The sequence below is a fragment of the Syngnathus scovelli genome, chromosome 7 (assembly GCF_024217435.2).
Source record: "Syngnathus scovelli strain Florida chromosome 7, RoL_Ssco_1.2, whole genome shotgun sequence".
Lineage (NCBI taxonomy): Eukaryota > Metazoa > Chordata > Actinopteri > Syngnathiformes > Syngnathidae > Syngnathus > Syngnathus scovelli.
In genome coordinates this window covers 4,469,354-4,494,707 of record NC_090853.1, presented here as the reverse complement: position 1 = coordinate 4,494,707, position 25,354 = coordinate 4,469,354, and the positions used below count along the sequence as shown (strand labels likewise).

Below are 25,354 nucleotides of genomic sequence, written 5' to 3'. Positions count from 1 at the left end.
GTATTTTGTAGGTGAATATAACAAGCAACTTTCCGTGGTTCAAAATGAGTGGGCAATAATTGTCAAATGAAGAAATAGGCAAATACATGATATGGAAGCGTAAGCTTTTATTTCTTTTATTTTGAAAACTGTTAAGAAGAAGTAGTAGTACTCAAGAAGGCTGACTTGACGGTGTTAAAAGTCACATTCCTCCTCTTCTTCCATGGGGTCCATTTGTGTCCGGATATAAACACACAGCCCCACTCTGTCACATGCACTTTTATTTATTTTATTTATTTTAACTACACGACCATAAGTCACCCAAAAGAAGAGAAAGAAGAATAAAGAAGAACGTGTGAAGAACATTGTCCAGGATGGAGGTAACAACTGACTTTCCTGTCTTTAAACATTTTCTTTCAGGTCATTCTTTTTAGGATTATTCTCTTTCTTTTTTTTTTTTTTTACAATACAAAACGTTTAGAGTGTTATTTTGAGTGGTGTAGATCAGTAAAACGTGAACTAAAATATGTAAATAATTAGAATTGACACCTATGCTATTTTTAAGATTTTAGCTCAGCCTTGCAGGGTAGAGCTGATTTGTCTATTTGTGCATTTTTCTACAATGCAAAAAGCTTAAAAGTTGATTTAGATTGAAATCTAGAAAATAAAGTTAAAAAGCAAGTCAACAGATTAAAAATAAGAATTTTTTTGGGCCTAATTAGCCAAACCAAACTTGTCTATTTAAAAAAAAAAAAAAAAACACAAATTCATGAAAGTTGGCTTTGAATAAAAAAACATGTGAACTTTAATTCCAATTTTAAAATATTTAAATTGTAAATAGGGGCTAGGTAGGACCTATAGATAAATCTAGCTCATGTGACATTTTTTTATTTTTATCGATACAAAAAAGTAATTGATTGAAATGGATTTGTGTAATAGATTAAAATAAAAGTCATATTTTTAATGATGACACTTGAAGCTCACTCTACATAAAATAATAAACTAGCTGGCCACTTTTTGCCACAAACATTAAAGAAATTATTTTTATGCTATCTTTCTTGCTCCGGGTATTTATTTATACGTAAAGTACACTTCAAGGGTTTAAGCTGGACTTCCTGAGGCTGCACTCAGTCAGTTAAACTGGAGTACAGTATTAGACTTTCCCCCTATTTTTGTTTGACTTCTCCTCTGTGGTATTTCCCTGACGGCTTTTTGAGCAGCCTCCTCCCTGTAACAGCAAAACAAGCCATTTAAAAAAGAAAAAAGTTATTTCCAAGTGTTTCATGTGTGTCATGAGGGGCCGGCCAGCACCACCCTGCAGCATGCACAGGATCTGATTGGGATGCCAGATTCTTGAGGTTAGCGAATACTACTGACGGCGCTGTACATTCCTTATGTAACAAGAAGTCATTTGACTTGTTTTGGATCAGGTGACGTAGTAAAGTTCTCGATTGGCGGCAGATGTGGCATCAGACGGACTGTGCTGTAAAAGGAAAACAGACACGCAACATCGGGAACTGGCCACAATGTGTACAGTAAAACTTTGGCGTTCTTTTTAGGAAAGTGCTCGTTACTTCCTGGCTGCTAAAATGTTCTGCAGGAGAACCCTGCATCCTGCTGGTGCACTACTCAAGTCAGATTCTGGCTCCGTGCGAAGCTTTTCCAAAAGTTTGATGATGTCATTGGAGGTTTTAATAGGGCTGTTTTTGTGCTCTGCTGCCTTTACAAGATGTGCCATCGCTACATTTTGCTCTCTGAGGACTCAGGCTGGGTATTCGTTTCGATTTGTTGACGTCCTCTTTAAAAAGGTTGGCGGCAAAGGATGACTTTTGTCTAAATGAAGCGCCTCAACTCACTTCATTGACGTCCCCTTTAATAATTACACACAGATGCCACAAGATGGCGGCAAAGGGTGACTTTTGTCAATATGAAGCTCCTCAACTCACTTCAGTATAGTTGGTTAGCCAATAGGAAAGCAGTAATTGGTGTTAACTAACTAGCACTTTGTTTGTGACACTGCCATCTACAGGCACGGCATATGTATTATACTTTTTCAATTTTGCAGGCCCGTGTGAACTTGGGCTTACGATTTCCTCTGTCGTCATATTAGCTTACCCCAAAACGAGCACGTAATGTGTTTTCTTACTCCGCTATCAGCAAAGACTCGCAAGTTTCCGTGTAAAATCTGCTATGGCGTTTAGAGATAGCCGGGGTGGGAACCACATAAGAGTCACTCGCGGATAAGGAGGCCCGAGAGGAGGAGCCTCAAAGAGGCTGCTATTTGGAGGAACGACACGCAGAGTCGGCTTGAAAAACGTCAGCCGCAGCTTGTTGTGGGGCTGAGAAGCAGCTCCAGGAAGAGGAAACTTTGTTATCTCCACTTTATCACCGGCTCCTCCAGCAGCTGCTACTCAAAATGTGCCCCCAGTTGTTGCCCTTTTTTGGTAGGATGCAGCTAGCGCTAATACGGTGGCTCAAAGTGCTCGCTTGACAGCCGAGAGCCACGTTTGTCATTTGCTGATAAAAAGTTTTGTGCTTGTTGACTTCAATTATTTCTCAAAAAAAAATTCCCATAGGATGTGATTGATATAAATGAATCTGCTTTTGTTTCTTAAGTCCTCTGCTTCCATATCCAAGAGATCTATTCGGATTTCTCGGAAAAGCCGCAGCGAGAAACAGTAGTCGGCTTTGTGCGGTCTTCTGCCGGGTCATGCTGCAAAACTTCACGTCGATTGAACAGAACGCTTCCCGCCGGGGATCTGACCTTATCTCGTGACCAACAATGCTTATCGAAACACTTCTCACGAGGAGGGGCTCCATCCGCAAAGTAACTCGGAGCACCAAATGGACGAAAACATACATAGAGGTGCTTTGTGATTGGATGGATTTTGAGTGTGTTCCAGATGTGCTCGGGCCCATCGCGGAGCCTCTCCTCTGTCCCAGGGGCCATCCACGCTGGCCAGGCTTTGTTACGGGGACTTTTTCCCAGGCCCGTCCTGCCCCCAGAAATAGTTTGTCCCGCTCTCTCCTGCAGTCAACCGCAAATTCCCACTGAAGCTCGAATACATGCAGTTGATTGCTAAATATGGCTCGCCATTTTTTTTTTTTTTGTAGGGGGGGCAGGCCTATACTGAGAATGACAAAGTATGTTATCAAACATGTTTTTTGTGACGAAAAACAACACCCACACAAGCTAACATGGTCATAGCTTAGCTTAAATCAGATGAATAGCAACACAAGATTTGTTTTTCCAAGTCTACTTCCTGTTCAGTGTGACAAAACTTGAACAAAAATATTGATTTACTAAGTCTTTCGCGGTCAGGAAAGCGTTAAAGCGCTTGCAGGAGTGGGTGGTCCCGTGGCGTTTTTCTGGGCCGCAGTTCAGGGCGTCGGCGGCTGACGCTCTGATGTCATGCGTTTGGGCGGCGGCGGTGTTGAGCTCATGCTGACAACATGACTAGGGGGGAAAATCAAGAAAATAAAGCTTGTGATTAAAATGTGTGTGTACCTAGCTCAGGCGTTAGTTTGTGTGTACGTTGCCATGGGTTACGCCGGAAAGTGTGCGTGCTAGCGGGCAGCAAGGGGAGGCGAGGGAGGGAGAGAAAAGCTCTTCGTGTACCTCACCTCTAACCTGGAATTAAACATCTGATTAGTTCAAGTAACTTGCTCATGCAAGGACAAGAATGAAAAAAAAGTGAATGTTTCTTCTCAACTTGTGTGCATCAAGGAATCTCCATCCAAGCTATCGGTGGCCGAGCTGGCTGGCAGGTTCAAAGGTCAGATACAACCCATGCCCGCCGCGCACGATGAGGTTGGACCAGTTCAATATTTTTGAGGAGAGTTACACAAGCCACACACATTTGCACTGTTATATTTTTGCTCTTGTTTTGCAGTCGCCCTTTCGACGAAAACCTCTGTGTTCACTCAGGTTTCCCATCCGGGACCATGAAGAAGCTAATGTGAGTTTTTTTAAATTTTGTATTATTAATTCCTTTCACGAGCTGCTATTTTAAAACTTAATTTACGTTGAGCCAATTAATCTGTAGTCAAATAATCATGTTCAATGTTTGTTTTCCAGACGAACACCAACGGAACTGTCCCGAGTCCAATCAAAATCAGGACGAAGAACTCCTCTTCCATCATCGAAAGACTTCAGGTACCGCAATGCTCCCACCTGCTGTTCGACTACCGCCATTACACCACGTACGGCTTGCGTAGGGGTTGAGGGTAATTGCTTAGGATGGAGCAGTTGAGGTCAGCTTAAGCAGCTAATAATGGGATGACGGGCCCGCGGGGTTTCGAGCAAGGCTCCAAATCGCCAGCCTTGTCACACGCGTGGTGGCAGCCATGGGACAAAAGGGCTGCCGCTTTTCCCTCTTCTTCTTCTCGCCTGTGCAGGTAGGATGGACGTTTCTAGCTTGGAAGTGTAGTTTGTTTTCGAGTGGTAGTGTTCCTTCTGAGGACCTGAGGCCTCATTGTAAAAATAGACACTCCATGTATTACGCCTGTGTGATAAAAGATCGAGTTCCAATGATGCACTTTAAGTGTCAGGATTTGAAAATGTTCATTCTTGTAAAGTCTCGTTGGATAGCAAGTGGCGGCACAGTGGGATGAAGAAAACATCTCAAGATACCATTTCCCCATAGGCCAACCTCGCCTTGTCGCCTTCCACCCTGCTACCGTCGCCCAAAGTTGCCGAGGTCAACCGGCAGCCCGACTCGCCGTCGCTGCCGCTCGTCGCCGCCGCCACGACCCCGCTGAGCCCCACCCTGCTGCCCACCCAGCTGTCCGTGGAGGAGGACGAGGAGGGTCAGGGGGAACCCGTCGGCTTCGACAGCCCTCCTGAAGCGACCTCGCTGCCCAACTTTCACAAGGTGTCAAAAATACTGACTTAAATCCAAATTCTCTTCATTTCATCGCTTTTCTTGCGGCTGCATGAATGTTATTGTCCAATCAGATTTCAGGGTCCGTGTCGCCAGGGCAGTTTTATCTGCCGAGGGCCTTCGAGATCTGGAGTGCCGCTCAATGTAGCTCTTTTGTGGTCGGACCAAACCACAGTCTAATATAAAAGTACTGTTTTGGTGCCATCTAGATTTTTACTATTCATGTTCTGTCTGAATTTTGGAAAGCATGGCCTGCCACCATTTAATTTGGGATTTAAAGAATCACCCCAAAGTATTTTAACTGCACACGTGTACTACTACATGTATTTTCCGCTGTCACCTTGACACGGGTTTGCCAATGAGGCTATTTGCGGAGCTAGCGATGATGTCACACAGCGCCCATAGCGTGTTAGCTCTGCAGGTGTCGCGCGTCTCAGATTAGCCGCAGAGGCCCGCACCATTGAAGACGTAATCCGATTTGCGTTCAGTGTTACTCTGGCTGAGAGAATTTGTGAAGATCTCACTCACACACAAGAGAGGTGCCACCAAAGAATGAGTTATAGTAACTATAGTAACGGAGAGTCATGAGATATATAATATATAATGAGAATAAGTGCTTCTGATTTATATCTGATCGACATTCATTATGAATTAATCTGCAATTGAGTAAAGCTAACCTTTCCCCACATCTGTCAGACCCGAGTGCGGCTGTCGTTCAAGAGACGTCCACCCACCAGACAGCACAGGAGGTCCACGGGCGAGGAGGCGACGCTCTTCAGCCGCATCCCGTCGCCGTGTCAACTGCACTCACCCGAAGCCAACGGGGACGTGGTGTTACAATGCCCGGACCGGGTCACACGTGAAGAAGGTGAGGAGGGTGATGGAGAGGAAGAGGAAGAGGACAGAGACTGTGAGGAGGAGCAGGGGGAGCGAGCAGAACCCCCTGCTGAATATGGGGAGACACAGGAGGGGAAAGTGCAGACGCAGGAGACGGATGGAGCAGATGCCGACGAGGTCCTCTGATCTGGGAACAATTAGCACCTTACAAGAACGCACATATTTTCCAATCTTTAACTTCTTTATACTTTGCTTGCATAGATTTTCCTGTATGTTGTTTGCTGGTTGTCTTTTATTTTATTACTCATCAGGCTGGACTCGGGTATGGGTTATAAAAGTCATGCACTATAATAAAGTTTCTCGTTTGTGTTGCGTACAAGTCTCTTCACGTTTACGCTGCTCTTAAATTAAAATACAAAAAAATATGTGCACTTAGATGAATTGGTTGATGATACTGATTCAATTTTTTAATTTATTTCGTGTTACATTTTAAAAACACTGACTAAAAGCAAACAACCCTGAAGTAAAAAGATTTTATATTCTAATTAAAGCAAATGAGTCGTTTAATAGTCATTTCAAGCTTTGCATAGCATTTCCGGAAAGGTGACCAATCAGAGCGCTCAGGTGTTGCTGTTTCATGTGACGTCACTGATCGAAACTGACAGCTTACCTCTCACCTGTCTGGAGGTCGGCACAAGTTGGCGGCTCAGTCGGTGTCGTGCGTGAGTTTCAAACCTGCGTCTTTTCAGTCGAAACTGAGCCCAGAAGCTTTTATTCTGCTTTTATCTTTCGTTTTAGACGTTTACAGTTCCCCGCGGAAAGTTCGCGTTTGTCGTAGCCGAGATATTTCCGGGTTTGGACGGGTTTTTATTTGTTTATTATTTTATTTATTCACCCCCGACCCCTCCTTTCCTACTTGGGCAACATGCACATCACGGATATTGAGTTGCAAGACATAAAAACGAATGGGAGCGACGCTTTGGAAAGTTCGGTGAGTAATTGAGCATTTATTTCCAAACAAGTCGACCAAATTAACGCTTGACTGCACATTCTTTCTCATAACGTCATCGTTTATCCAGCAAGAAGTTGCTAATTGTCGTTTGATAATATTTATAAGACTTTTATAAGAATAAACAACTTTTTTTTTCATAATATTGCAACTTTTATGTCAGTACATTTTCCTGAAAAATGTGTGACTTCTCATTTTATAGTTTTAATCTCGCCCTGAATCTCAAATGCCTTTAATCTCATATATGACTATCCATCCATCCATCCATTTTCTGAACCGCTTAGTCCCCACGGGGGTCGCGGGCGTGCTGGAGCCTATCCCAGCCGTCATCGGGCAGTAGGCGGGGGACACCCTGAACTGGTTGCCAGCCAATCGCAGGGCACACAGAGACAGACAACCAATCGCACTCACACTCACACCTAGGGACAATTTGGAGTCTTCAATCGGCCTACCAAGCATGTTTTTGGAATGTGGGAGGAAACCGGAGTGCCCGGAGAAAACCCACGCGGGCCCGGGGAGAACATGCAAACTCCACACAGGGAGGGCCGGAGGTGGAATCGAACCCGCACCCTCCTAACTGTGAGGCGGACGTGCTACCCAGTGCGCCACCGAGCCGCCCTCATATATGACTAATAAAATAAAAATCTATGACTTCATATCATCAAAGTTATGTGTAACTTCAATATTGTAAGAATAAAATTAATTTAAAAGACTAATTCAAGGAAGTTATTTTCTAACACACAATATGAAGATGTCATTAAAAAAATGATTTGAAGTGTAAAATAATCTATGTGAACACAAATGCTTACATTTTGACGTACATCGTGTGTGTCTGTGTGTGTTTAATGGCAGGTGACCACAGGTAACGGTGACAATCACCCCAAAGGATGCGAGGAAACGTCGGGGCTCCTGAGCGCTCAGGTGAGCTGGACGCAACCAATAAACAGGAAGTGGTCCAATACATCTAGTGTTCCCCTGCGCTGTGAAATTTCACACCAAAAAAAAAAAGGAAGTGGTTCAACACATTCAGTGCACTGTGAAATTTCCCACCAACTGTGCAATAGAGTAGATTTTTATTTCTTTGGAAGTGTTTGTGAGACATGATTCACCAGCATGACCCCAAAATGAGCAAGGGGTGGCGCTTTTAAAGGAAATGTGCTCTGGGTGTGTGTTTATGTACGTTTTGTTTCAGAGGAACGGTTGCAACGGCGAGAAGATGCCATCAGAACCCGTCGCGACCGAGGCAATCTCAAGCTCTGAGGTCTGACTTTCTTTTCATACCTGCAAAAATAAAAAATCTGGAGCAGTTTCAACTTTGAAGCTTCATGTTCCCATCAGTATTAGCTTCAATGACTGCTGCATGTTGTGAAATTGTGATATAGTAAAAAAACAGCAGAGCAGCATTAAGCTAGGTTGAAAGTCAACAATGTTTTGATGTGCTAGCGTGTTTCTTGGTTCTGAATTTGGGAGTCGAGGTCCGATTGGCGTGTGTGCTTTTTGTCAGGAGAGCGCGGTGGACAGGGTGAAGCGGGAGCTGAACAAGGTCGTGTGCGGCGACAACGTTCGTCTGTGGATGGTGCTTCTCTTGCTCCCCGTCGTCCTCATGGCCGCTATTCTCATCTCTCTGGCCCTGTGCTCAGGTAAGGCTCCCAAAATTTGAACATGGCGCCCCTTTATGAAATCCAAACAATAACCGGATGTGGCGCAGTCGTGTACCGGGACCCCGACGAGAAGTTCAACCGCGCAACGTTCCGAGTTCCTCGCCTCTTCAACGGCAGCTTCGTTCTGCCGGGCCTCAACTTCACCGAGGACCTTCTCAACCTTTCGTCCAATCGGAGCCGAGACCTCACCGGCGACCTGCAAGGCAAGGTGAGAGGCTTCAGATAAAAAAAAGTCTTTTAATGTTGGGACTTGCTTAACTTTAGCGCTAACTCGCTAATATGCTCGGAATGCGATGTTGAGCTACGTGCCTGGGCATGTCTCAACCTGATGTCCTCCTCTCCCCTCAAGCTGTCAAACGTGTACACATCCTCTCCGGCGCTCGGACGCTACTTCTCCAAAGCGGAAATTCACACTCTTCGGTAAGCACGGCGTCTCCGCTCACCTGTGAGGAATGTGGGGCTCACTCTTCTCCTTCGCCAGGAACGGCTCGGTGATCGCCGAGTACCAGCTGACGTTCTTCATGCCCGAGGAGCACCAGGAGCAGCTGAGGGACTTCACGCTGAGCCGGAAGATGGTTTACAACGTGCTCCGGCAGTTCCTCTACGAGCAGGACCGCGCCGCTTCCTCGGCTTTGTACATCGACCCCGTTTCCCTCAAGTTGTCATGAGGCCGTGGTTTGTGCGTCGCGGAAGCACACGTAGTCACGCAAAATCGTCTTCCAAGGCCAAATTTTTGAGGGGGATGTCATAATATTAGGGACGCCTGCACAACGTCACGTGATGAGACGCTCCCCAGAGTGGTTGCCACAATCACGGGACAAATCTAAACCAACAAGTATGAGACTCACATGGGTCTTTTCCAGTCTTCCAATCACCTCACATGTAAGTTTGTGGGATTCAAACCTCGATCTCCTGACTGCGAGGCCAGTCCGCTCCCCACTATGTCGTGCTGCTAATTCGAATTACAAAATATGATGAACAGATGATTGAATTTGAATTAATAGATAGATTGAGGCTTGTACATACTAGATACTTAATTATTTAATCAGAAAATGCAAAAAGATACACATGCAAAAATTGTGTGCAAATCGGAGACTCAGTGTCACAAATGTAAGATTATTGTCAAACAAAAGAGTATTATTCTTTGCAATGGCAAGTTGTGTGTATGTTTTACATATTTTTTATGATATTCAGTGTTGAATTTTTGCTAGAGGACGGCCTTGAGGAAATTGATTATGATCCCTCTTTTTGTTGTAAAATGGAGGATTGTTGTTTACATTGTGTAAACCTTGCAGTGTTTTTCTTGCTTGACCACTAGAGGGCGCGCTTGTTTGTTCCTCCCGCACGCTTTCCTGTACAATCTCTGTCGAGTTTGGTCATTGCTGTCCTATGATGAATAAGGAAGTACACTTCTCATGATATTTTTTAAAAAAAAATTATTGGTCCGCATTTTGCGTGTTGTTTAAAAAAAAATAGATATGTATTTGGAAAAAAAATCACAAAACTTACCTGTAATACATGAGTGCAATGTTTACTGTCCATTGACCAACAGTGTCTGCCCCAAGTAACTTGTTTTCAATAATAAAAAAAAAAAAAATTGGATCGGAAAAAGATGAGGTGGCTCGGGCATCTTATCAGGATGCCTCCTGGACGCCTCCCTGGGGAGGTGTTCCGGGCATGTCCCACCGGTAGGAGACCCCAGGGACGACCCAGGACGCGCTGGAGAGACTATGTCTCTCAGCTGGCCTGGGAACGCCTTGGGATCCCCCGGGATGAGCTGGATGAAGTGGCTGGGGAGAGGGAAGTCTGGGAGTCCCTCCTGAAGCTGTTGCCCCCGCGACCCGACCCCGGATAAGCGGAAGAAGATGGATGGATGGATGGATGGATCGGAAAAACGTCCACATTTTTTTTTTAAAGTTCCTGTCACCGAATAACACTTGTAAATTATTATGTTAACAATTTTTCTTAATTAGATGGGGTGTTTGTAGATGCTGACCCGCCCAAAACCTCGCCAGCGTTTATCAGCGCCACTAACTGGATCAAAGCTGTTGATGCCAAATTGTCGTGAACAAACATCCTAACACTAATTTGCGTTCATTAATCTTATTACCTCATCGCTACCCAGGTCAATCGAGGTTATTCCTAATGCTGACATTAATTAAAGGCCTAACGAGCTGAGTGTGCTTGGCTTTTTCTTGGGCCTTTTTTTTTTCCTCACCGCTGAAGACAAAACGTGATAAGGAAAGGAAGGAAAGGAAGTTTAATTCCAAACTTGCAAATGATGTCCAAAAGGAAGGATCACATTTGAGGAATCTCATTTAGGAGGAGAAGAGGTCATCATCTTAAGCCGTCCAAAAACTGTAGCGAACTTCTAAGAAGTCTTGTTCCTGTTATCCCATTAAAGGGTTATGTCTGCTTTTGGCTCCTCCCAAGATCAAGAAGATTAAGTTCACTCTCACACACGCTGCGACTTTTCAGTCGTTGGGCTCGTCGTCCAAAGTCGTCGCTCATTCACATCCCGAGGAGCCTGCCGTCCACCATGGGCGCCCACGGCTCCAACCTGGACGACATCCTGGAGGAGGACATGCACCACTGGTACACCAAGTTCATGAAGGAATCGCCGTCGGGTCTCATCACGCTCTTCGAGCTCAAGACCATGCTGGAGATGAACGGCATGACAGAGGAGGCCAGCAGCTACGTGGACCAGGTCTTCTTCACTTTCGACATGGATGGGGTGAGATGATGGAGCCATTTTTGGTTTATAGCGAGGTGGGAGGGCGGCCTGAGCTCACCTGTCGGGTCTTTTTCAGGACGGCTACATCGACTTTGTGGAGTACATCGCCGCCATCAGCCTGCTCCTGAAGGGAGAAGTCAACCAGAAGCTCAAGTGGTACTTCAAGCTCTTCGACCAGGATGGGAACGGCAAAATTGACAAAGATGAAATGGAGACCATCTTCAAGGTAAGCTTTTTTTTTTTCTCCTCACAGTTTGACGAGTCCAAGAAAGCTTAGCAAAAGCGGGTTTAAGTGAATGAACTCGAAACGAGGTCTAATCCAGGACTTATTTTTAAACGCACTGAACTAGTCAACCCTGTCTACTACTTGTGCTGTGAGCTGCAAGGAAAACTGTAAAAGTGATTAAACTCGGAGTTCGAACGGCGCCGATGTGGCACTGTATGGAAGCGAAGCATGCTGAGCGTCCGTGTCTCCCGACAGGCCATTCAGGACATCACGAGGAGCTACGAAATTCCACCCGAAGAGATCGTCGCGCTCATCTACGAGAAGATCGATGTCAACGGGGAAGGTGAGATGGCAAATAGGTCTCGGCAATTGCATGACATTTCAGATGCCGTCTTAAATTGCTCCTTGCAGGCGAGCTGACCCTGGAGGAGTTCATCAGCGGCGCACGGGAGCACGCTGACATCATGGAGATGCTCACCAAGATGATGGACCTCACACACGTCCTGGAGATCATCATTATGGGACAATGCAAGAAGTCCTAATAAGGAGCCGGGCGGGATGCCGCCCACGTCAAAAGCGTCCGGTGCCCCCTGGTGGAGGGAGGCCCAACTTCTCTCATAGGAAGAAGCATTTTTTTTTCAAAATCCTGAAAGTTCTTCAGGAAGAAGAAAACATGGCGGCACGGAACCAAGAACACTGCCAGCTTGCTGGACTGCTTTGTGACAATGTAATCAATAGAGGCCTCAGAAGGTAGGAACCCAGTTGATTTTGAGCAAGGCTCAGGTAACTTAGTTTTTTTTTTTCCACTGCTCACAATTGACAACGAATCGTTTTCAAACTCACAGGGGCAGCTGTTGGAACCTTTGTTGATTTGAAGGGTGTGTGACACAAGATGGCCAAAGTAGTCTAAGTTGATTGTACAAAAAAAAAAAAGTCGTGCACAGGCACCAACCATGTTTAGCTTGTCTTCAAATTTTCAAGTGGCTGAAGTCAAATCTGTAAATGCGCAAATGTGCTACTTTCTCCTTGTCTCTAAAATTTGCAGACAAGACTGTCATAGTGGTTTAAGTAAAAAATTATTCTATATGGATGTGGGTGACTTATACATATTGTAGTGTCAGATGGTGGAAGTGTACCTAATGTTGCGACCGCTGACTGCGACGTTTGTTTGAAATGTCATCTCCTTGCACTACAGTGTTGCCTTAATAAGACCGCTCTTCACACTGCATGTTTAGAATTTTTATTACAGGATGCATGTAAAAGTCTTTAGGACACAGACACCAAAGTCAGCCATTTTGGCTACCTGATGCTGGGTCTTTTTTTTTTTTGATGGGACAGCAAAACACTCTGGAGAATTCTGAAATCTGTATGAGTGAATAAACATTGAAAAAATGATGACGGGATTATGTTGTAGTTAATTTTATTGAATTATGTACAGAATATTGGACAGGTGTGACAGGACATCCATCTCAGCGCACAGGAATGAAAGGCTCCACAATCTCAGCAAAAGTCTTCTTTTCTGGTAGGGAAACAAAAACAAAGATGTTGATTATTGCATATAATCTATACAGCATTTATCATAAATTGCTGCCAAAGCCGTCCAATACCAATCAATAGATGTTCTGTCTACAGCATTTGAACTCACCCTTGGGGGCAAAGTCGTCCGGATGCAGTTTCATGTACTCCCTCATGTCTCGGTCCAATTTGGCGTGCACGTAATTTTCGTATTTTGTCACGTGGTAGCCGATGAACCAGCCGATAGTCGCCATCAGGACCTGACGATGAGCTCCTGATAACAACAGATTGGTACGTGAATATTGACATTAACATTGCTTTAATAGTCCCACATGGGTAAATTCCAGCAGGTGGAAAATGCAAAAAAAAAAAAAAAAAAAACGACCCTGCTTCTTAAAATGGCAAAACAATCAAATAACCAGTTAAAACAAAAATTATACATTTGTAGTGAAAAAAAACAGAATATTCTAAGTTCAATCACACTTTTGGTTTATCAGCATTTAAACTTAGAATACCCCGAATCAATTGCATTTTAAACTAGACATGCAAATGACTCAAAATAAAACATACATTAAATGATCTTACTCGCACAAATGCAAGTAAGCAGATGAGAAGTGTACAGGGTTGCAAGCTAACATGCTAACCTGATTTTAGCGGCGGCCGGTGGTTAAGGCCGTTTTGGAGCATGGCGGTGCACCAGCCCACGCAGGCCAGCCACAAGGAATTCCGGTTGACGATGTCGGGCGGAGGGAGCCCCTTGGCCTCGTCCGGTATGAAGCCCATGGCCCACCAAATCAAAAAGACGTCCTCTCGTCTTGTGTTGACCTCAGTGGTTAGCAGACTCCATCCATTAAGCTTCCGTTTTCCGGCGGAAGTGAATGTGTGACGTCATGTAGTGCCAGGAAGAAAAATTCGGCCGGGAACAAGGCGTTTGTTTTGATTTTTATTTCTTCAAAAAGAATGACCCTTGAAATATTGCATGATTTAATATTGCTATTTTATTTTCAATCTATATTTTGCAATCGGATTTTAAAGTGTTTTTAAACACGCAAATTATATTTTAATGAATAGAAAAATAAAAATGATTATCATTATCATCGGAAACGATATAACTTGTATTTTCTTAATGAAGCACTTTTATATGAAGCACGTGTTCCTTTTTTTTTTTTACAATTTAAAAAATGAAGAAGAAACAGATGAGTTTGCAATGCAGTGTTCCGTTAGCGAAGACGTCATTGAAGTGCAGTTCTCCTCCTCCTCCTCCTCCTGCTGCTCCTTCTCGTCGTCCATCAGAAGATACACACACTGGAGTTGTGCTACTTCACCAGCAAGCCGTGCCCAGTTGTTTGTTCCGTGCGTGCGAGTGTGGCCGCTTGATGAGGTGACCTATGCATCGCGAGTAGCCGTCAAAAGCGGGGCCATCCCCTGTTTGTTCTTGTGAGGTAAGTGTCACTCGCGTGTTTTTTCCTCCATCAGGCTTCGTCTTCAGCTCCACAAAGGAAAAGAGCCAAAATGGCCTGGATGAAGCCAAAATGGCTTCACTCGGTGGCTAGCTGCCCGTTAGCCGTCCTCGCCGAAAAATCAAAATGAGAACCGTCCACATTTGACACTTTTATACCTGGGTCCGTTTGGTTACGCGAGAAATAGTGACTCAATGAAAAAATGAAGCGTAAAAAAATAAAACCCTAAAACTGCTCTGTGTGGTTAATTTTATTAGTGCACCGTTAGTTTCATCCGCTGTCTAATATATTGCGCAACGTTTGGTCCTTTAAAACGGTTATACAGTAGTGCCTTGACATGCGAGTTGGATTCGTTGCGTGACCAAGCTCGTACCTCAATTCATTCTTTGTGGTTTGGCATTTGCAAATTAGTTGATTCGCATTTTTTTGTGCTCAGGCCATAGCAATCAAAGCATGGCATCTTGCAAGGAACCACAGAAGAATGGTGATATGCTGTTTGCAGAAAAGTGACATTTTAGAAAGTACGATCGGAAACTATTGGCCAACTAACGGAGAGAAAGAACATAGAATCAGCATAACAGCAATTATTTGCTAGTCGCCATCACTTCCCTATTTAAATCGAGAAACGATACCGCATCGAGTTGGCGTGAAATATTATTGCGGCGTGTCACGTTGGCGATTGATTTGCCAATATGGCTGCAACTGACTTGGGTATGACCTATGTGGTGATATTTCCATCTTGTTTGTTTGTCTAGTTGAGCATGAGTATGGAGGATTATGACTACCTGTTCAAAATCGTTCTGATCGGGAACGCCGGAGTCGGGAAGACATGTCTGGTGCGGCGCTTCACTCAGGTGGGTGTGATTTAAAATGGGGGGGTGGTTGATGTCATTGATGAGCAGTGGCGGGAGCTGGCCTCAACTTCTTCTGCGCTTCTCTCAGGGCCTTTTCCCGCCCGGGCAGGGGGCGACCATCGGGGTGGACTTCATGATTAAGACGGTGGAGATTAAGGGGCAGAAGGTGAAGCTGCAGATATGGGACACGGCGGGCCAGGAGAGGTTCCGCTCCATCACTCAGAGTTACTACCGCAGTGCCAACGCCCTCATTCTCACCTACGACATCACCTGCGAGGACTCCTTCCGGTGCCTTCCCGAGTGGCTGCGCGAGATCGAGCAGTACGCCAACAACCAGGTGGTCACTGTATTAGTCGGTGAGTGCCCTTCTAAGAGTAGTTGATAGAAAACAGCGTGGGGGTGGGATTAGAAAGGTTCCATAACACTTTTTTTTTTCAGGCCAATAGCAACACGAGATTCATTTTGAGGTCACACCGATACTGTGCATCGATACCTCTGCTACTTTGGATATACAATATTTCATTCTACAATGACAAAAATAATGACACAAATGATAATTTGCCTGTGAACGGAACAATTTGGCAGAATGAAATTCCGATAACCGATTCATTGCCCGATTATTTTTAAAAATCTGGATAATGCAATCTATTGAACAGAAGCGTCCAGTCCACTGTTTTAATTTTTTTATTTTAGGGAGGTTTTGAATGTCTTGAATTTGAATGATGTTTTTCAGGTAACAAGATCGACCTGTCAGAGAAGCGCGAGGTGGCGCGGCTGCGCGCCGAGGACTTTGCGGAGGCGCAGCGCATGCTGTACCTGGAGACCTCCGCCAAGGAGTCGGACAACGTGGAGAAGCTCTTCCTGGATTTGGCCTGCCAGCTCATCCGCGAAGCCAAGCGCAACAAGCTGGACGACAACGATGCCGCGCCCGCGCCCGGCGAGGGCAAAACCATCAGCTACCTGAGCTGCTGCAGCCTCAACTAGCGCGTCGTCGCGGCAACCCATCACGCCGCGCGTCTCGGTATTCACCAGCAGTGTTATTGGCGCTCTGTCGCCGTTTCCGTCGGGGAATGTGCTTTCTTTCCGAATATGTTGCACAATTGTCTCGACCGCGTGGAAAGCCGCTGAAGCGCTTTGTCCTTTTCCTTCGGCGCCGCGTACCCGTATTCTCAGCGCACGGGTAGAACCGCTGCTCCTTTTCTACTACTGCGTGACATCTCTGCACATATTTTTTCTTCACATCTAGCGTACTTGTACTACTTTTCAGATGTATGCAAAGATGTCAGACAGTCGTGGAAAAGCGCTACGACAAGCGTGTGACTCGTCTTGCTCGGCTACGTACGGCTTTCCGGACGTCCTTGCGCCTCGACAAACTGTGAAATATTTTGCCTCCGACTTGCTGCTACCGTTTGGTTTTAGACAGTGTGAATCAGCATTTTATGCCCTTTTTTAGTTTTTTTTGGGGGGGGGCGTACTGGCGTTTTGCGCTTCTTTTGCTAACATGGCCTCCCGTGGTGTCGTTTGTGTCTAGTTTTGTGTTTCATGCGCTTGCCGGCATGTTTTTCTCCACAGCTGCAATGTCGGGCTCATGTATTTATCATAAGTGTAACGTACTGTATTGCACACACACACACATGCCAGATAACTGCACACGTCATTGTTTTTCTTTTTACTGTTACAGTTTTTGTTCTTGTACAAATTTAGCACTTTGCTTTTGATACTTATACTTTTTTTTAATTTTTATTTGCCGTTACTTATCGTTAATCTATTGGATTGTTGTTAACGCAGTAGGAAAACACTACGGGGAGATTTCTCTGTATAAAATATACCCTTAAGTACTCTGTACGTATAATATTAAATAATCCAACTAAATATGGTGGTCATGTTTCTCTTTAAATAGCTTTAGGTTCTCAAAACGTTTAAATCAAGTTCTACCATTATGACCAATGTTAAAAGTAAAAGGTACCATTAATAATTTTATATGTACATTTAACTGAATGACATTTAAAAATGAGTATGCATTACTAAAATATTTTTTATTCATTGTATTAATCTAAGCATTTTTGTCTGAAATGATGCATTTTGCGTTAAATTAAGTATAACTGATTGAAAGCAAGATAATCAATTATTGTTTTAGTATTAAAATAAAACTGTCTCTTCACTTCGTCTATGAAGTTGTTAGTCAATTTAAATAAATACAAAACAAGTCATTTTAAAGAAATACTGTGCTGTATTTCAACATGTATTTGTAAAATGCCACCCGGACCGGATTTTGGGAAGCGCAACACTGACGACACGTTAAGAACTACAACTCCCATGAGCACTTTGCGGTTGCTGACTTTTGCAATGTGCTGACGGCTAAGCAAATAATTAACGATGAAATGTGACCCAAATGCAAGATTAGAAAACGCTGAGAGGAACTTCACATTTATGCTGAGTAGGTGGTCCCGTGAGAATTACCGTTGCTTTATTTAGAACAACTCGGATGTCTGCTGACTGGCTGACTGCACAGATTCACTTCCTTTTCCCTCTTGAGGAGGATCATCCGGTCTTCTTTCCCCAAAATGTGCTGACGACGGGAGTCTTGACAGCGCTGCAGAAAGATGACGTTAGGGGCCGGGAAGGCACGTTTGGACAGAGTTACCTTCACCGGCGTGCTCTTGTTCCTTGTTGGCTCTTCGCACGCCTTCAAAACGCAACTGTTCCGCAGACATGGAGCCTCCTTTCACTCTCCTGACATCCCCGTCAGCTATGAAACTTTTTACCTTGACCAGAAGGTGAGTTGAACCTTTCTCAATGTACGCCGAATTCTTACTTGTTCTTTGTCTCTGGGCCTAAATAGACAAAAATAGCACATACAGTCTTTGATTAGTTTCAAACCAGTTGAGGAACAGTTTCAGGTCACGTGATTTTTATTTTATCCCCATAATTACCATTTTTTTCCATCTGTGTCATTCCAATATTTTTTTTCCACATCCAAAAACATTATACACGTTTGTGATTGCTGTTTGATTGAATCAGAGCATGATGGAAATGGGCGTAACCACTTTCCTGGGAGAAGAGTAAACAACAGTAGCACATGACCTACAAATATATAACAGAGAAGTTTAATCTTTGACCAACTACTGGACAGTAACATTTAGCGTAACATGGCTGCTCCAGCCACCCCCAGCATCCTTCCTCCAGCATCCTTCCTCATCCCGAGGCTGATTGTCTTCTCCTCCTGACGGAACACTTCTGAAGCAGTTTCCATTAGCAGGAGCCAAAAAAGGGTCATTGGTCACGCCGCCTTCTTCTTCCCACCCTGTCTGCGTTCAATCAAGGCATAAAGTCATCACGCTTATCTCAACAGGAAATCTTTCATCGCTGTAAAGCAAATGAACAGATGTCAGCGAAGCAGTCATTCTCAAAATGACCACACGGTGGCAGTATTTCTCAGGCAACCAGATGTGCACGCTAGATAAACCCCAACACCGGTTTTATCAATCGACATGAAATTATTTGGACGTGTCTGTCATAACAGGACGCACAAAAAAACTCTTAAACCCAAAATTGAATAGAAAGTTAGCTATTTTGGTTTGAAGAGGCCATTTTGAAACAATTCCAAAGCTCACTAAGGAATTTGCCTAATTGCATGCAAGGATCAAACAAAACAAAAACAACAGAAAAAACACTGAGCGCAGCAGCTTGTGGATTCCACGTTTTAAAGTCAAATCCAGCTGCATAAAAAAGGTAACTTGCGGCAGATATGAAATAGTGTGACCTTTTCAAGGGACAATAGTGAGACATCATGTGATTAAGCTTCACATCAAAAGCAAAAAAAAAGAAGGTGACCTTTTAAAAGGACACACATCCGCATTTAAGTGCTTTGTTCTCACAATTACACTGCACATGACCCCACGGGAGCATGCCGCCCTGCCAAAGCCCCCCCTCCCCCTCGCTGTCCGCACTTATGGAACGCCCACACGCTGCCAAGCTGAGGCTGAATGCATGCTTTGAATCTTTCTGCTGTCGCCTGCTAAAGTTACTGCCTCCTTTTGTATCCACGGAGGCACTTCGGATGGTTGTTGGGGGCAAAATAAAAATAAAAAAAATAATTCGAGAAGTGTCAAGGATGTTTTGACAAGCTGTGTGATGTTACCTGATTTTTTTTTTTTTGCCCCCCCCAGATTGATCATTTTGGCTTCGTAGAAGATGGCACTTTCAAACATCGCTACCTTGTGGCCGACAAGCAGTGGCGCTCGCCGGGCGGACCCATTTTGTTCTACACGGGCAACGAAGGTGACATCACCTGGTTCTGCAACAACACCGTAAGCCCATTGATTCAATTTGGCTCCTCCCCCAAAATGGCTGCTCCTTGCAAATGTTTTCATTTTGCATTTGTGTGTGCAAGTACTGTTGCACCTGCAAGAATGTCATGTACAAGTCTTGATTCTGGTCCAGGGCTTCATGTGGGATGTTGCCGGGGAGCTGGGCGCCATGTTGATCTTTGCAGAACACCGCTACTACGGAGAGTCGATGCCTTTTGGAGCTGATTCTTATAGTGTAAGTAAATTCGCTCATCAAAAATGCTGTTTCGTAATTAATTATTGGTGTGACTACTGAAGTTCTCAGTTGGTTGATAGTCGTACATTTTGGAAGTGAGTTCCCCCACCCTAGGTGAAAATGTCCACACTGTTTGTCTGCAGGATAGCAAACATCTCAACTACCTGACGGCAGAGCAGGCCCTGGCGGATTTTGCTGTCCTGATCCAACACGTGAAGGTCAGCAGAGCCGGAGCCCAGCACAGCCCGGTCATCGCCATCGGAGGGTCCTATGGGGGGATGCTGGCCGCCTGGTTCAGGATGAAGTACCCCAATGTCGTTGTCGGGTAAGGACAAATTGGACTGACACAAACGTGTCCCACATCAGTAAGCATGATTTTTTTTTTTTCTCTGCCAGTGCTCTGGCATCCTCTGCGCCAATCTGGCAGTTCTCAGGTATGGTGCCATGCGGGGACTTCTTCAAGGTGGTCACGCGGGACTTTGCCAAAAGCGGACCCAACTGCGACGCAAACATCCGCGCGTCCTGGAGGGCCATCAATAACCTCTCCGCCACTGGTAAGACATTGGCTTGGCTAAACCGACACAGGTCGCCTCACGATCAGACAAAAAACAAAATGGCTCATTTTAATGTTTGTATAATCATATTTATACTTAATTCTAATTCAAATATTTAGCCAGATACACAATTGTCTTTTGGTCTTTTGTTGTGCAGCGTCAGGTCTGCAGTGGCTGTCCGAAGAGTTCAGCTTGTGCGCGCCGCTGAAGAGCGACAAGGACGTGTTGGCCTTCAAGAGCTGGCTCCAGGAGACGTGGGTGAACTTGGCCATGGTGGACTACCCATACAAGGCCGACTTTCTACAGCCACTGCCCCGCTGGCCCATCCAGGTACCCACACTAAAGTGCTGTTGGACCAGCCACTAGTGTTTAGTAAGTTAGTGTGTGTTTGTGTGTGTGTGTGTGTGTGTGTGTGTGTGTGTGTGTGTGTGTGTTATAAGGAGGCGTCCAAATGCCTCCTTGTTGTTTAGCAGACTCGCTCTGTGGCGGCCTGTAAATGCTTTTGTCACATAAAACGCACTGGCGCCTGATTTGCATATGAAATTCGCCGGGATTTATGGCAGCCATGTCGGAACAAGAGGAGGGACCGCTGTTGGCTTTAGCATCCCGACACGATTAGAATGCCAAAAAAGCACTTTGGTTTCCATCCATCACGACTTGCACTCCAAGTGTACGCCCCACCAAAAATACTCCCACGTTAACTGTAGGTATGTTTTGGTGTAAATGTTATGATATGCTAGTTTTGTTAGCCTGTCTATAGCATTTTGCATTGGGTGTTTGCATTATGCTAGCAGATTTGTTTGTGGTGTTTACTTAATTACACGACTTTTAATTCTCGTAGTAAAAACTGAGCTTCTTTTTGAAAGTATTGAATTCACTCACTACCTGCCAAACGTAAATGTCGCCGTCGCCATCTAGTGCTCGTAATTCAAATTTTTTGCTCGTAACTCAAGGAAACAAAACAGAATTTTCGAAATGCAAATATGCAAACCGTCACAGTTGTGACAAGTTAAAAAGTGACAACCAGCATTTAAGCATCAGCTTTTTTTGTGTCACTTTTTGAGAAAACAGAAAACAGGGTCCTGTTGTTTTTGTAACCCCACGAGTTTTGTTACTGAGGCTTTTGTGTGAGGACTCGGTGGTGGTCGATGGATGAGGACGGCCTAGGACACGTCCAAGCGAAGATTTACACCGTGGAAGAAAAAAAAAAAAAAAGAGCAGCGGAAAGGGGTGAACGGGGGTGGGGCGGGGGGGTGCCATCTTCTCCTTACTTTTCAGCCAGGATTAGCTTTATACATTCATCTCTGCCAACACCTCTAAGCCCTCAATGGGCCTTTCTCACACTGGCTCACATAATCACATTAGTTTTGTCATTAAAAAAAGAAAAAAAAAAAGCTTCTCAGCCTAAAGCGCTTACGCTACCCATCGGGGTCGCATAACTCCCGATGACCGTTTAGCCTTCCTTGTGGAGACACGGAGCTGGAGGGAAAGTAGATAATACCTGCTGAGTTGGACGTCAGGGGGGGTCAACAGGGTGGGCAGCACGTGACCAGGTCAGGTGGAAACATGAGGCGCCGAGGTCAATGGGGAGAAAAAAACAAGTACCAACTTTGGCAAGGAAAACAACAGTGAGCTAGTGCAGGGGGTCCGCAAATATATTATTTTGCAAACCCCCAAAATTCTTCAGAAAATGCTGATAAAGATCCACACTGGTGGAAATGTAATAAATTCCTGCATACTCATTCTTCACGTCCATGTTTTTGTGTGCTCCAGGCTGTGTGCAAGTATCTGGCCTTGGATTCGTCCGCTTCCGTCAAGGAGCTCCTTCACGGCGTGTCCCAAGCGGCCAAGATCTACTACAACTACACGGGAAGCTCCTCCTGCCTCAACACCTCCGAGACGGCCACCATCAGCCTCGGAATACTCGGCTGGGACTATCAGGTGCGCCTCAGTTCTCCAAGTCACACATTTTCATGTTCAATAATAAGCTCCTCCTTCTCAGGCCTGCACTGAAATGGTGATGCCAATGTGCACCGACGGAGTCATGGACATGTTTGAGCCCGGCGAGTGGAACTTCCAGGCCTTCTCGGACGAGTGCCACGCCACGTTCGGCATCAGGCCGCGAGCCGACTGGGCGGGCGTGGTTTTCGGCGGGAAAGACATCGCTTCGCACAGCAACATCATCTTCAGGTAAGCCGAGAACAATCTTGAAAATCAAGATTTTAAATATTTCTTTACTTTGCGGCGTCACAGTAATGGAGGCCTGGACCCCTGGTCGTCCGGCGGGGTGATGCACAATTTGTCCGACTCCCTGGTGTCCATCATGATTCCGGATGGCGCGCATCACCTGGACCTGCGCTACGCCAACGATCTGGACCCGCCTTCTGTAAGGGAGGCCCGCATGTTGGAGCTGAGTTATTTTTGGAAGTGGATCAAACAAGCCACTAAAAAGCACTAAAGGGTGTCAGAGTCCGGCTGAAACACTCCAAGATGATTTTTTATTCTGTTTTTCGATCAAATGCATTTGATGATTTCTGTTGTGTTTTTTTACAAATCTGACTAAAACTTTTATGAAATCAAAATTGGGATTCATCTTTTAAATCTTCAATAGCATTTGTCCTCATTTGGGTCAGGGGTGAGCTGCAGCCTCCTCTTTTGTTATTGTGTAACTGTCTGAGATGTTTTGCCCGCCCGATGCGGACTGAATTGCATCATGAATTTATCCTAATAACAATTTTTTCCCCCCAAGACAGTTATGAGCATTTAAAATCAGGCTTTTCTCACAACTAACCTGATAATGATGACGGCTTGGTTTTCTTTAATATGCATTGTGGCCTTTTAAGAGTCAACCTGGGAAGATCTTTATCACGTTTGAAGCATCCACAGCGAGCACGAACAATGGCACGGAAATTTAATAAAACTCCACAGTCGGAGGAGGCCAATAACGCCAGTGGCGGGAGGTTATTGCCATGTGACCTCTTCCTGCGGGATCCCTCTCCCCGGTGACCATTCACTCACTCTCCTCCTGTTTGTTCCGCCTGCTAGCAATATTATTAATACTGCTCCCGAGGGGGGTGAGCGTAGGGTAAAAGTGAAGCGGGTTTGGAGTTCACTGTCGTAAAATCCTCTCCCATGGTATTCAATACCCAAATAAAGAAATACCTGTATTATTCCACCAACCCTTTTGGCACTCAGCTGCTTCACAACTTTTTAAAGAAAATCAGTATTTCCATTCCAGTGAAAAACAAATATTTCTATTCCAAATTCAAACAGTTTAGCTGATTCAGTAGTGTTATGGTCATTAGTTTAAGTTTTAACTTCTTGTTTACCAATATGATATATGCAACAACAAAAAGGATGTTATCCCTCTGTCAATAATATTTTTATTTTTGTAAATTTTGTAAAAAAGACAGGTGTCATAAAATAACAGGTGTCATAAAATAAGATGACGTCATGAAATGAGGTTGCAGTTCACTTCCGGGTTCACGGATTTTTTTCGAGTTGATTGCGTGTGCCGTGTGCAGCGTCTTCGACTTTTTTTGTCCTCCCACACTTCGTCAGGTTGATGTCACACCATTAAAAATTAGGTAAGTAAACCAATAAAATCTCCTTTAATCTCTTTTATGCCAACTTTGAGTCGACAAGTAAAACTCAAAGTGAAATAGCGGGTCAATACAAATGTAAACGGCCAGCTACTATTTAGCTTAGCATATGCTACACATTCGTTAGCCTCAATTGAATACATTTTCCTTGTGTTCCCCTCAAATTCATTTTTTTCTTTCTATAGAAAAGTAACACTAGGTTAATAAATAAATGGGAATTCATTATCATGCTTTAAGCACCTGAAGCATTATTATGTTTATTTATATATTTATTTATTTATTTATTTATTTATTTAAGAATCGTATTGATTGCGCGCCGTGTGCAGCGTCTTCGACTATTTTGTCCTGCCACACTTCGTCGACGACTCTTCAGGCTGGTGTCACACCGTTTTGAATTAGGTAAGTAAACCAGTAAACTCTCTTTTTTATCTCTATTTTTTATCTCTGCCAATATTGGGTCGACAAGTTAAACTAAAAGTGAAACAGCGGGTCAACACAAATGGAAACGGCCAGCTACTATTTAGCTTAGCATATGCCTCGATTAGATACACATTTTCCTTGCGTCCCCATCCAATGCATTTTTTGTGTTTTTTCTTTCTATAAAAAAGTAACACTAGGTTAATTCATAAATGTGAGTTCATTATCATGTTTTAATACTAAGCATTATATTTTCGAGAGGTTCTAAAAATTAAAGCCGTCTTGTGAAATTTTCATGTTCAGGTTTGATAAATAATATACTGTCAAAATAGCACTATGGGAAAATGGTAGTTAAGTTTGTCAAAAAGTTCAATTTAAAAAATTCTCTCTTATTTAAACCATGCAAACAAAAAGTTGACAGTTCTGACTTGGATTCTGTACTGTTTAACCTTCAATATCTGCCGTACTGTACCACTTACCACAATGATGTAAAAGTTGATGACATTCTATGCCCGTTAGATGTGATTTTTTATCTTTTCCTCCCACTTCACCCATTTACAGTGTGTAAATGATTCTTGTTTGCTTTCCACCGAGACAGGTGAGCTAGTCTGTTAGCGTTTAGCTTTTGCATTCATTCACTTTACAGCAGGGGTCTCAAAAGTCCAGTCCGGGGGGGGGCATTCCTGCATGTTTTCCAAATGTCCCTCTTGCAACACACCATCCTCGAGGACTGCAGTTTGAGACCCCTGCTTCAAAGTGAAGAAGCTGACACCATGCACATGGGCAACAACTCAAGCACTGGTATGTTGCCTTTAAAAAAAAAAAAAAGAAGAATAAAAGCTGGGCTTGTCGCTGCTTTGTCGCGAGCTGTGCTGACTTTTCAGATGCCGAGATATACTGCCCGGCGCGGGGGAGGACCGTCGGGGTCCCGCGCCACCCAAGGGCCCTCCTTAAAAAGTTTTCTCAGGACTCTGAGGGGTCGTTTATTCCGTCAGTGTCTGACAGTGGCCATCAATCAAAGGCATTATTTAGTATTCACCGGAGGCCAAACACGGGAGTGCGTCCCGGAGGGACCACA

At 44.4% G+C, this 25,354-nt stretch overlaps 7 protein-coding genes and 1 long non-coding RNA gene across 9 annotated transcripts in view; 6 read left to right on the top strand and 2 right to left on the bottom strand.

Annotated features, from left to right (window-relative positions):
* Positions 1-147: 147 nt before the first annotated feature.
* Positions 148-6,071, top strand: zgc:153184 (uncharacterized protein LOC751652 homolog). 2 transcript variants are annotated; one of them, XM_049726855.2, is made up of 6 exons: positions 149-359; positions 3,707-3,790; positions 3,873-3,938; positions 4,058-4,135; positions 4,626-4,853; positions 5,559-6,071. In XM_049726855.2, exons 1-6 carry the CDS (start codon positions 354-356, stop codon positions 5,883-5,885), a joined length of 789 nt encoding a protein of 262 aa, XP_049582812.1. In that variant the 5' UTR covers positions 149-353; the 3' UTR covers positions 5,886-6,071. The 2 variants fall into 2 exon arrangements, with proteins under 2 accessions (XP_049582813.1, XP_049582812.1); XM_049726856.2 differs by lacking the exon at positions 3,707-3,790 and having other exon boundaries at positions 148-359.
* A 284-nt stretch (positions 6,072-6,355) lies between these two features.
* Positions 6,356-9,980, top strand: LOC125972846 (TPA-induced transmembrane protein). Its single transcript, XM_049726857.2, has 7 exons — positions 6,356-6,690; positions 7,561-7,629; positions 7,901-7,969; positions 8,213-8,348; positions 8,417-8,577; positions 8,719-8,789; positions 8,851-9,980. The coding sequence occupies exons 1-7, from the start codon at positions 6,625-6,627 to the stop codon at positions 9,035-9,037; spliced, it is 759 nt and encodes a 252-aa protein (XP_049582814.1). The 5' UTR covers positions 6,356-6,624; the 3' UTR covers positions 9,038-9,980.
* A 728-nt stretch (positions 9,981-10,708) lies between these two features.
* On the top strand, positions 10,709-12,729 carry guca1c (guanylate cyclase activator 1C). The gene is made up of 4 exons (XM_049726859.2): positions 10,709-11,103; positions 11,180-11,329; positions 11,585-11,672; positions 11,741-12,729. The coding sequence occupies exons 1-4, from the start codon at positions 10,909-10,911 to the stop codon at positions 11,869-11,871; spliced, it is 564 nt and encodes a 187-aa protein (XP_049582816.1). The 5' UTR covers positions 10,709-10,908; the 3' UTR covers positions 11,872-12,729.
* A 3-nt stretch (positions 12,730-12,732) lies between these two features.
* On the bottom strand, positions 12,733-13,726 carry ndufc2 (NADH:ubiquinone oxidoreductase subunit C2). Its single transcript, XM_049726860.2, has 3 exons — positions 13,489-13,726; positions 12,975-13,118; positions 12,733-12,848 (listed from the first exon to the last, which is right to left on the bottom strand). Exons 1-3 carry the CDS (start codon positions 13,625-13,627, stop codon positions 12,799-12,801), a joined length of 333 nt encoding a protein of 110 aa, XP_049582817.1. The 5' UTR covers positions 13,628-13,726; the 3' UTR covers positions 12,733-12,798.
* A 344-nt stretch (positions 13,727-14,070) lies between these two features.
* Positions 14,071-17,030, top strand: rab30 (RAB30, member RAS oncogene family). Its single transcript, XM_049726858.2, has 4 exons — positions 14,071-14,286; positions 15,060-15,158; positions 15,247-15,514; positions 15,892-17,030. The coding sequence occupies exons 2-4, from the start codon at positions 15,066-15,068 to the stop codon at positions 16,140-16,142; spliced, it is 612 nt and encodes a 203-aa protein (XP_049582815.1). The 5' UTR covers positions 14,071-14,286; positions 15,060-15,065; the 3' UTR covers positions 16,143-17,030.
* A 451-nt stretch (positions 17,031-17,481) lies between these two features.
* prcp (prolylcarboxypeptidase (angiotensinase C)) lies at positions 17,482-22,839 on the top strand. The gene is made up of 9 exons (XM_049726853.2): positions 17,482-17,935; positions 19,328-19,468; positions 19,602-19,703; positions 19,847-20,028; positions 20,100-20,257; positions 20,415-20,587; positions 22,031-22,198; positions 22,260-22,447; positions 22,511-22,839. Exons 1-9 carry the CDS (start codon positions 17,762-17,764, stop codon positions 22,713-22,715), a joined length of 1,491 nt encoding a protein of 496 aa, XP_049582810.1. The 5' UTR covers positions 17,482-17,761; the 3' UTR covers positions 22,716-22,839.
* LOC125972850 (uncharacterized) lies at positions 17,511-18,689 on the bottom strand. The gene is made up of 2 exons (XR_007482933.2): positions 18,092-18,689; positions 17,511-17,992 (listed from the first exon to the last, which is right to left on the bottom strand). It is a non-coding gene; the product is annotated as an uncharacterized lncRNA (long non-coding RNA).
* Positions 22,840-23,714: 875 nt separating the features above from the next.
* tenm4 (teneurin transmembrane protein 4) overlaps positions 23,715-25,354 on the top strand; it is a 142,044-nt gene continuing 140,404 nt past the window's right edge. The window contains exons 1-2 of the mRNA XM_049726851.2: positions 23,715-23,844; positions 24,158-24,258. The gene's annotated coding sequence lies outside the window, so the exon portion shown is untranslated. The remainder of the gene's footprint in view (positions 23,845-24,157; positions 24,259-25,354) is intronic.

What these genes read in the sequence shown, in the direction of transcription:
- ndufc2 (XM_049726860.2), bottom strand. Translation starts at nt 13,627, where the DNA reads ATGGGCTTCATACCGGACGAGGCCAAGGGGCTCCCTCCGCCCGACATC. An exon ending in CCGGCCGCCGCTAAAATCAG is followed by an intron (nt 13,119 to 13,488) that starts GTTAGCATGTTA and finishes TGTTGTTATCAG; the next exon opens with GAGCTCATCGTCAGGTCCTG. An exon ending in GGACGACTTTGCCCCCAAGG is followed by an intron (nt 12,849 to 12,974) that starts GTGAGTTCAAAT and finishes TTTCCCTACCAG; the next exon opens with AAAAGAAGACTTTTGCTGAG.
- prcp (XM_049726853.2), top strand. Translation starts at nt 17,762, where the DNA reads ATGACGTTAGGGGCCGGGAAGGCACGTTTGGACAGAGTTACCTTCACC. An exon ending in CTTTTTACCTTGACCAGAAG is followed by an intron (nt 17,936 to 19,327) that starts GTGAGTTGAACC and finishes TGCCCCCCCCAG; the next exon opens with ATTGATCATTTTGGCTTCGT. An exon ending in TGCCCCGCTGGCCCATCCAG is followed by an intron (nt 20,588 to 22,030) that starts GTACCCACACTA and finishes TGTGTGCTCCAG; the next exon opens with GCTGTGTGCAAGTATCTGGC.
- LOC125972846 (XM_049726857.2), top strand. Translation starts at nt 6,625, where the DNA reads ATGCACATCACGGATATTGAGTTGCAAGACATAAAAACGAATGGGAGC. An exon ending in GCGACGCTTTGGAAAGTTCG is followed by an intron (nt 6,691 to 7,560) that starts GTGAGTAATTGA and finishes GTTTAATGGCAG; the next exon opens with GTGACCACAGGTAACGGTGA. An exon ending in GCGGAAATTCACACTCTTCG is followed by an intron (nt 8,790 to 8,850) that starts GTAAGCACGGCG and finishes CTCCTTCGCCAG; the next exon opens with GAACGGCTCGGTGATCGCCG.
- rab30 (XM_049726858.2), top strand. Translation starts at nt 15,066, where the DNA reads ATGAGTATGGAGGATTATGACTACCTGTTCAAAATCGTTCTGATCGGG. An exon ending in TGGTGCGGCGCTTCACTCAG is followed by an intron (nt 15,159 to 15,246) that starts GTGGGTGTGATT and finishes CGCTTCTCTCAG; the next exon opens with GGCCTTTTCCCGCCCGGGCA. An exon ending in GGTGGTCACTGTATTAGTCG is followed by an intron (nt 15,515 to 15,891) that starts GTGAGTGCCCTT and finishes GATGTTTTTCAG; the next exon opens with GTAACAAGATCGACCTGTCA.
- zgc:153184 (XM_049726855.2), top strand. An exon ending in GGGACCATGAAGAAGCTAAT is followed by an intron (nt 3,939 to 4,057) that starts GTGAGTTTTTTT and finishes TTTGTTTTCCAG; the next exon opens with ACGAACACCAACGGAACTGT. An exon ending in CCATCATCGAAAGACTTCAG is followed by an intron (nt 4,136 to 4,625) that starts GTACCGCAATGC and finishes ATTTCCCCATAG; the next exon opens with GCCAACCTCGCCTTGTCGCC.
- guca1c (XM_049726859.2), top strand. Translation starts at nt 10,909, where the DNA reads ATGGGCGCCCACGGCTCCAACCTGGACGACATCCTGGAGGAGGACATG. An exon ending in AAATGGAGACCATCTTCAAG is followed by an intron (nt 11,330 to 11,584) that starts GTAAGCTTTTTT and finishes GTCTCCCGACAG; the next exon opens with GCCATTCAGGACATCACGAG. An exon ending in GATCGATGTCAACGGGGAAG is followed by an intron (nt 11,673 to 11,740) that starts GTGAGATGGCAA and finishes TGCTCCTTGCAG; the next exon opens with GCGAGCTGACCCTGGAGGAG.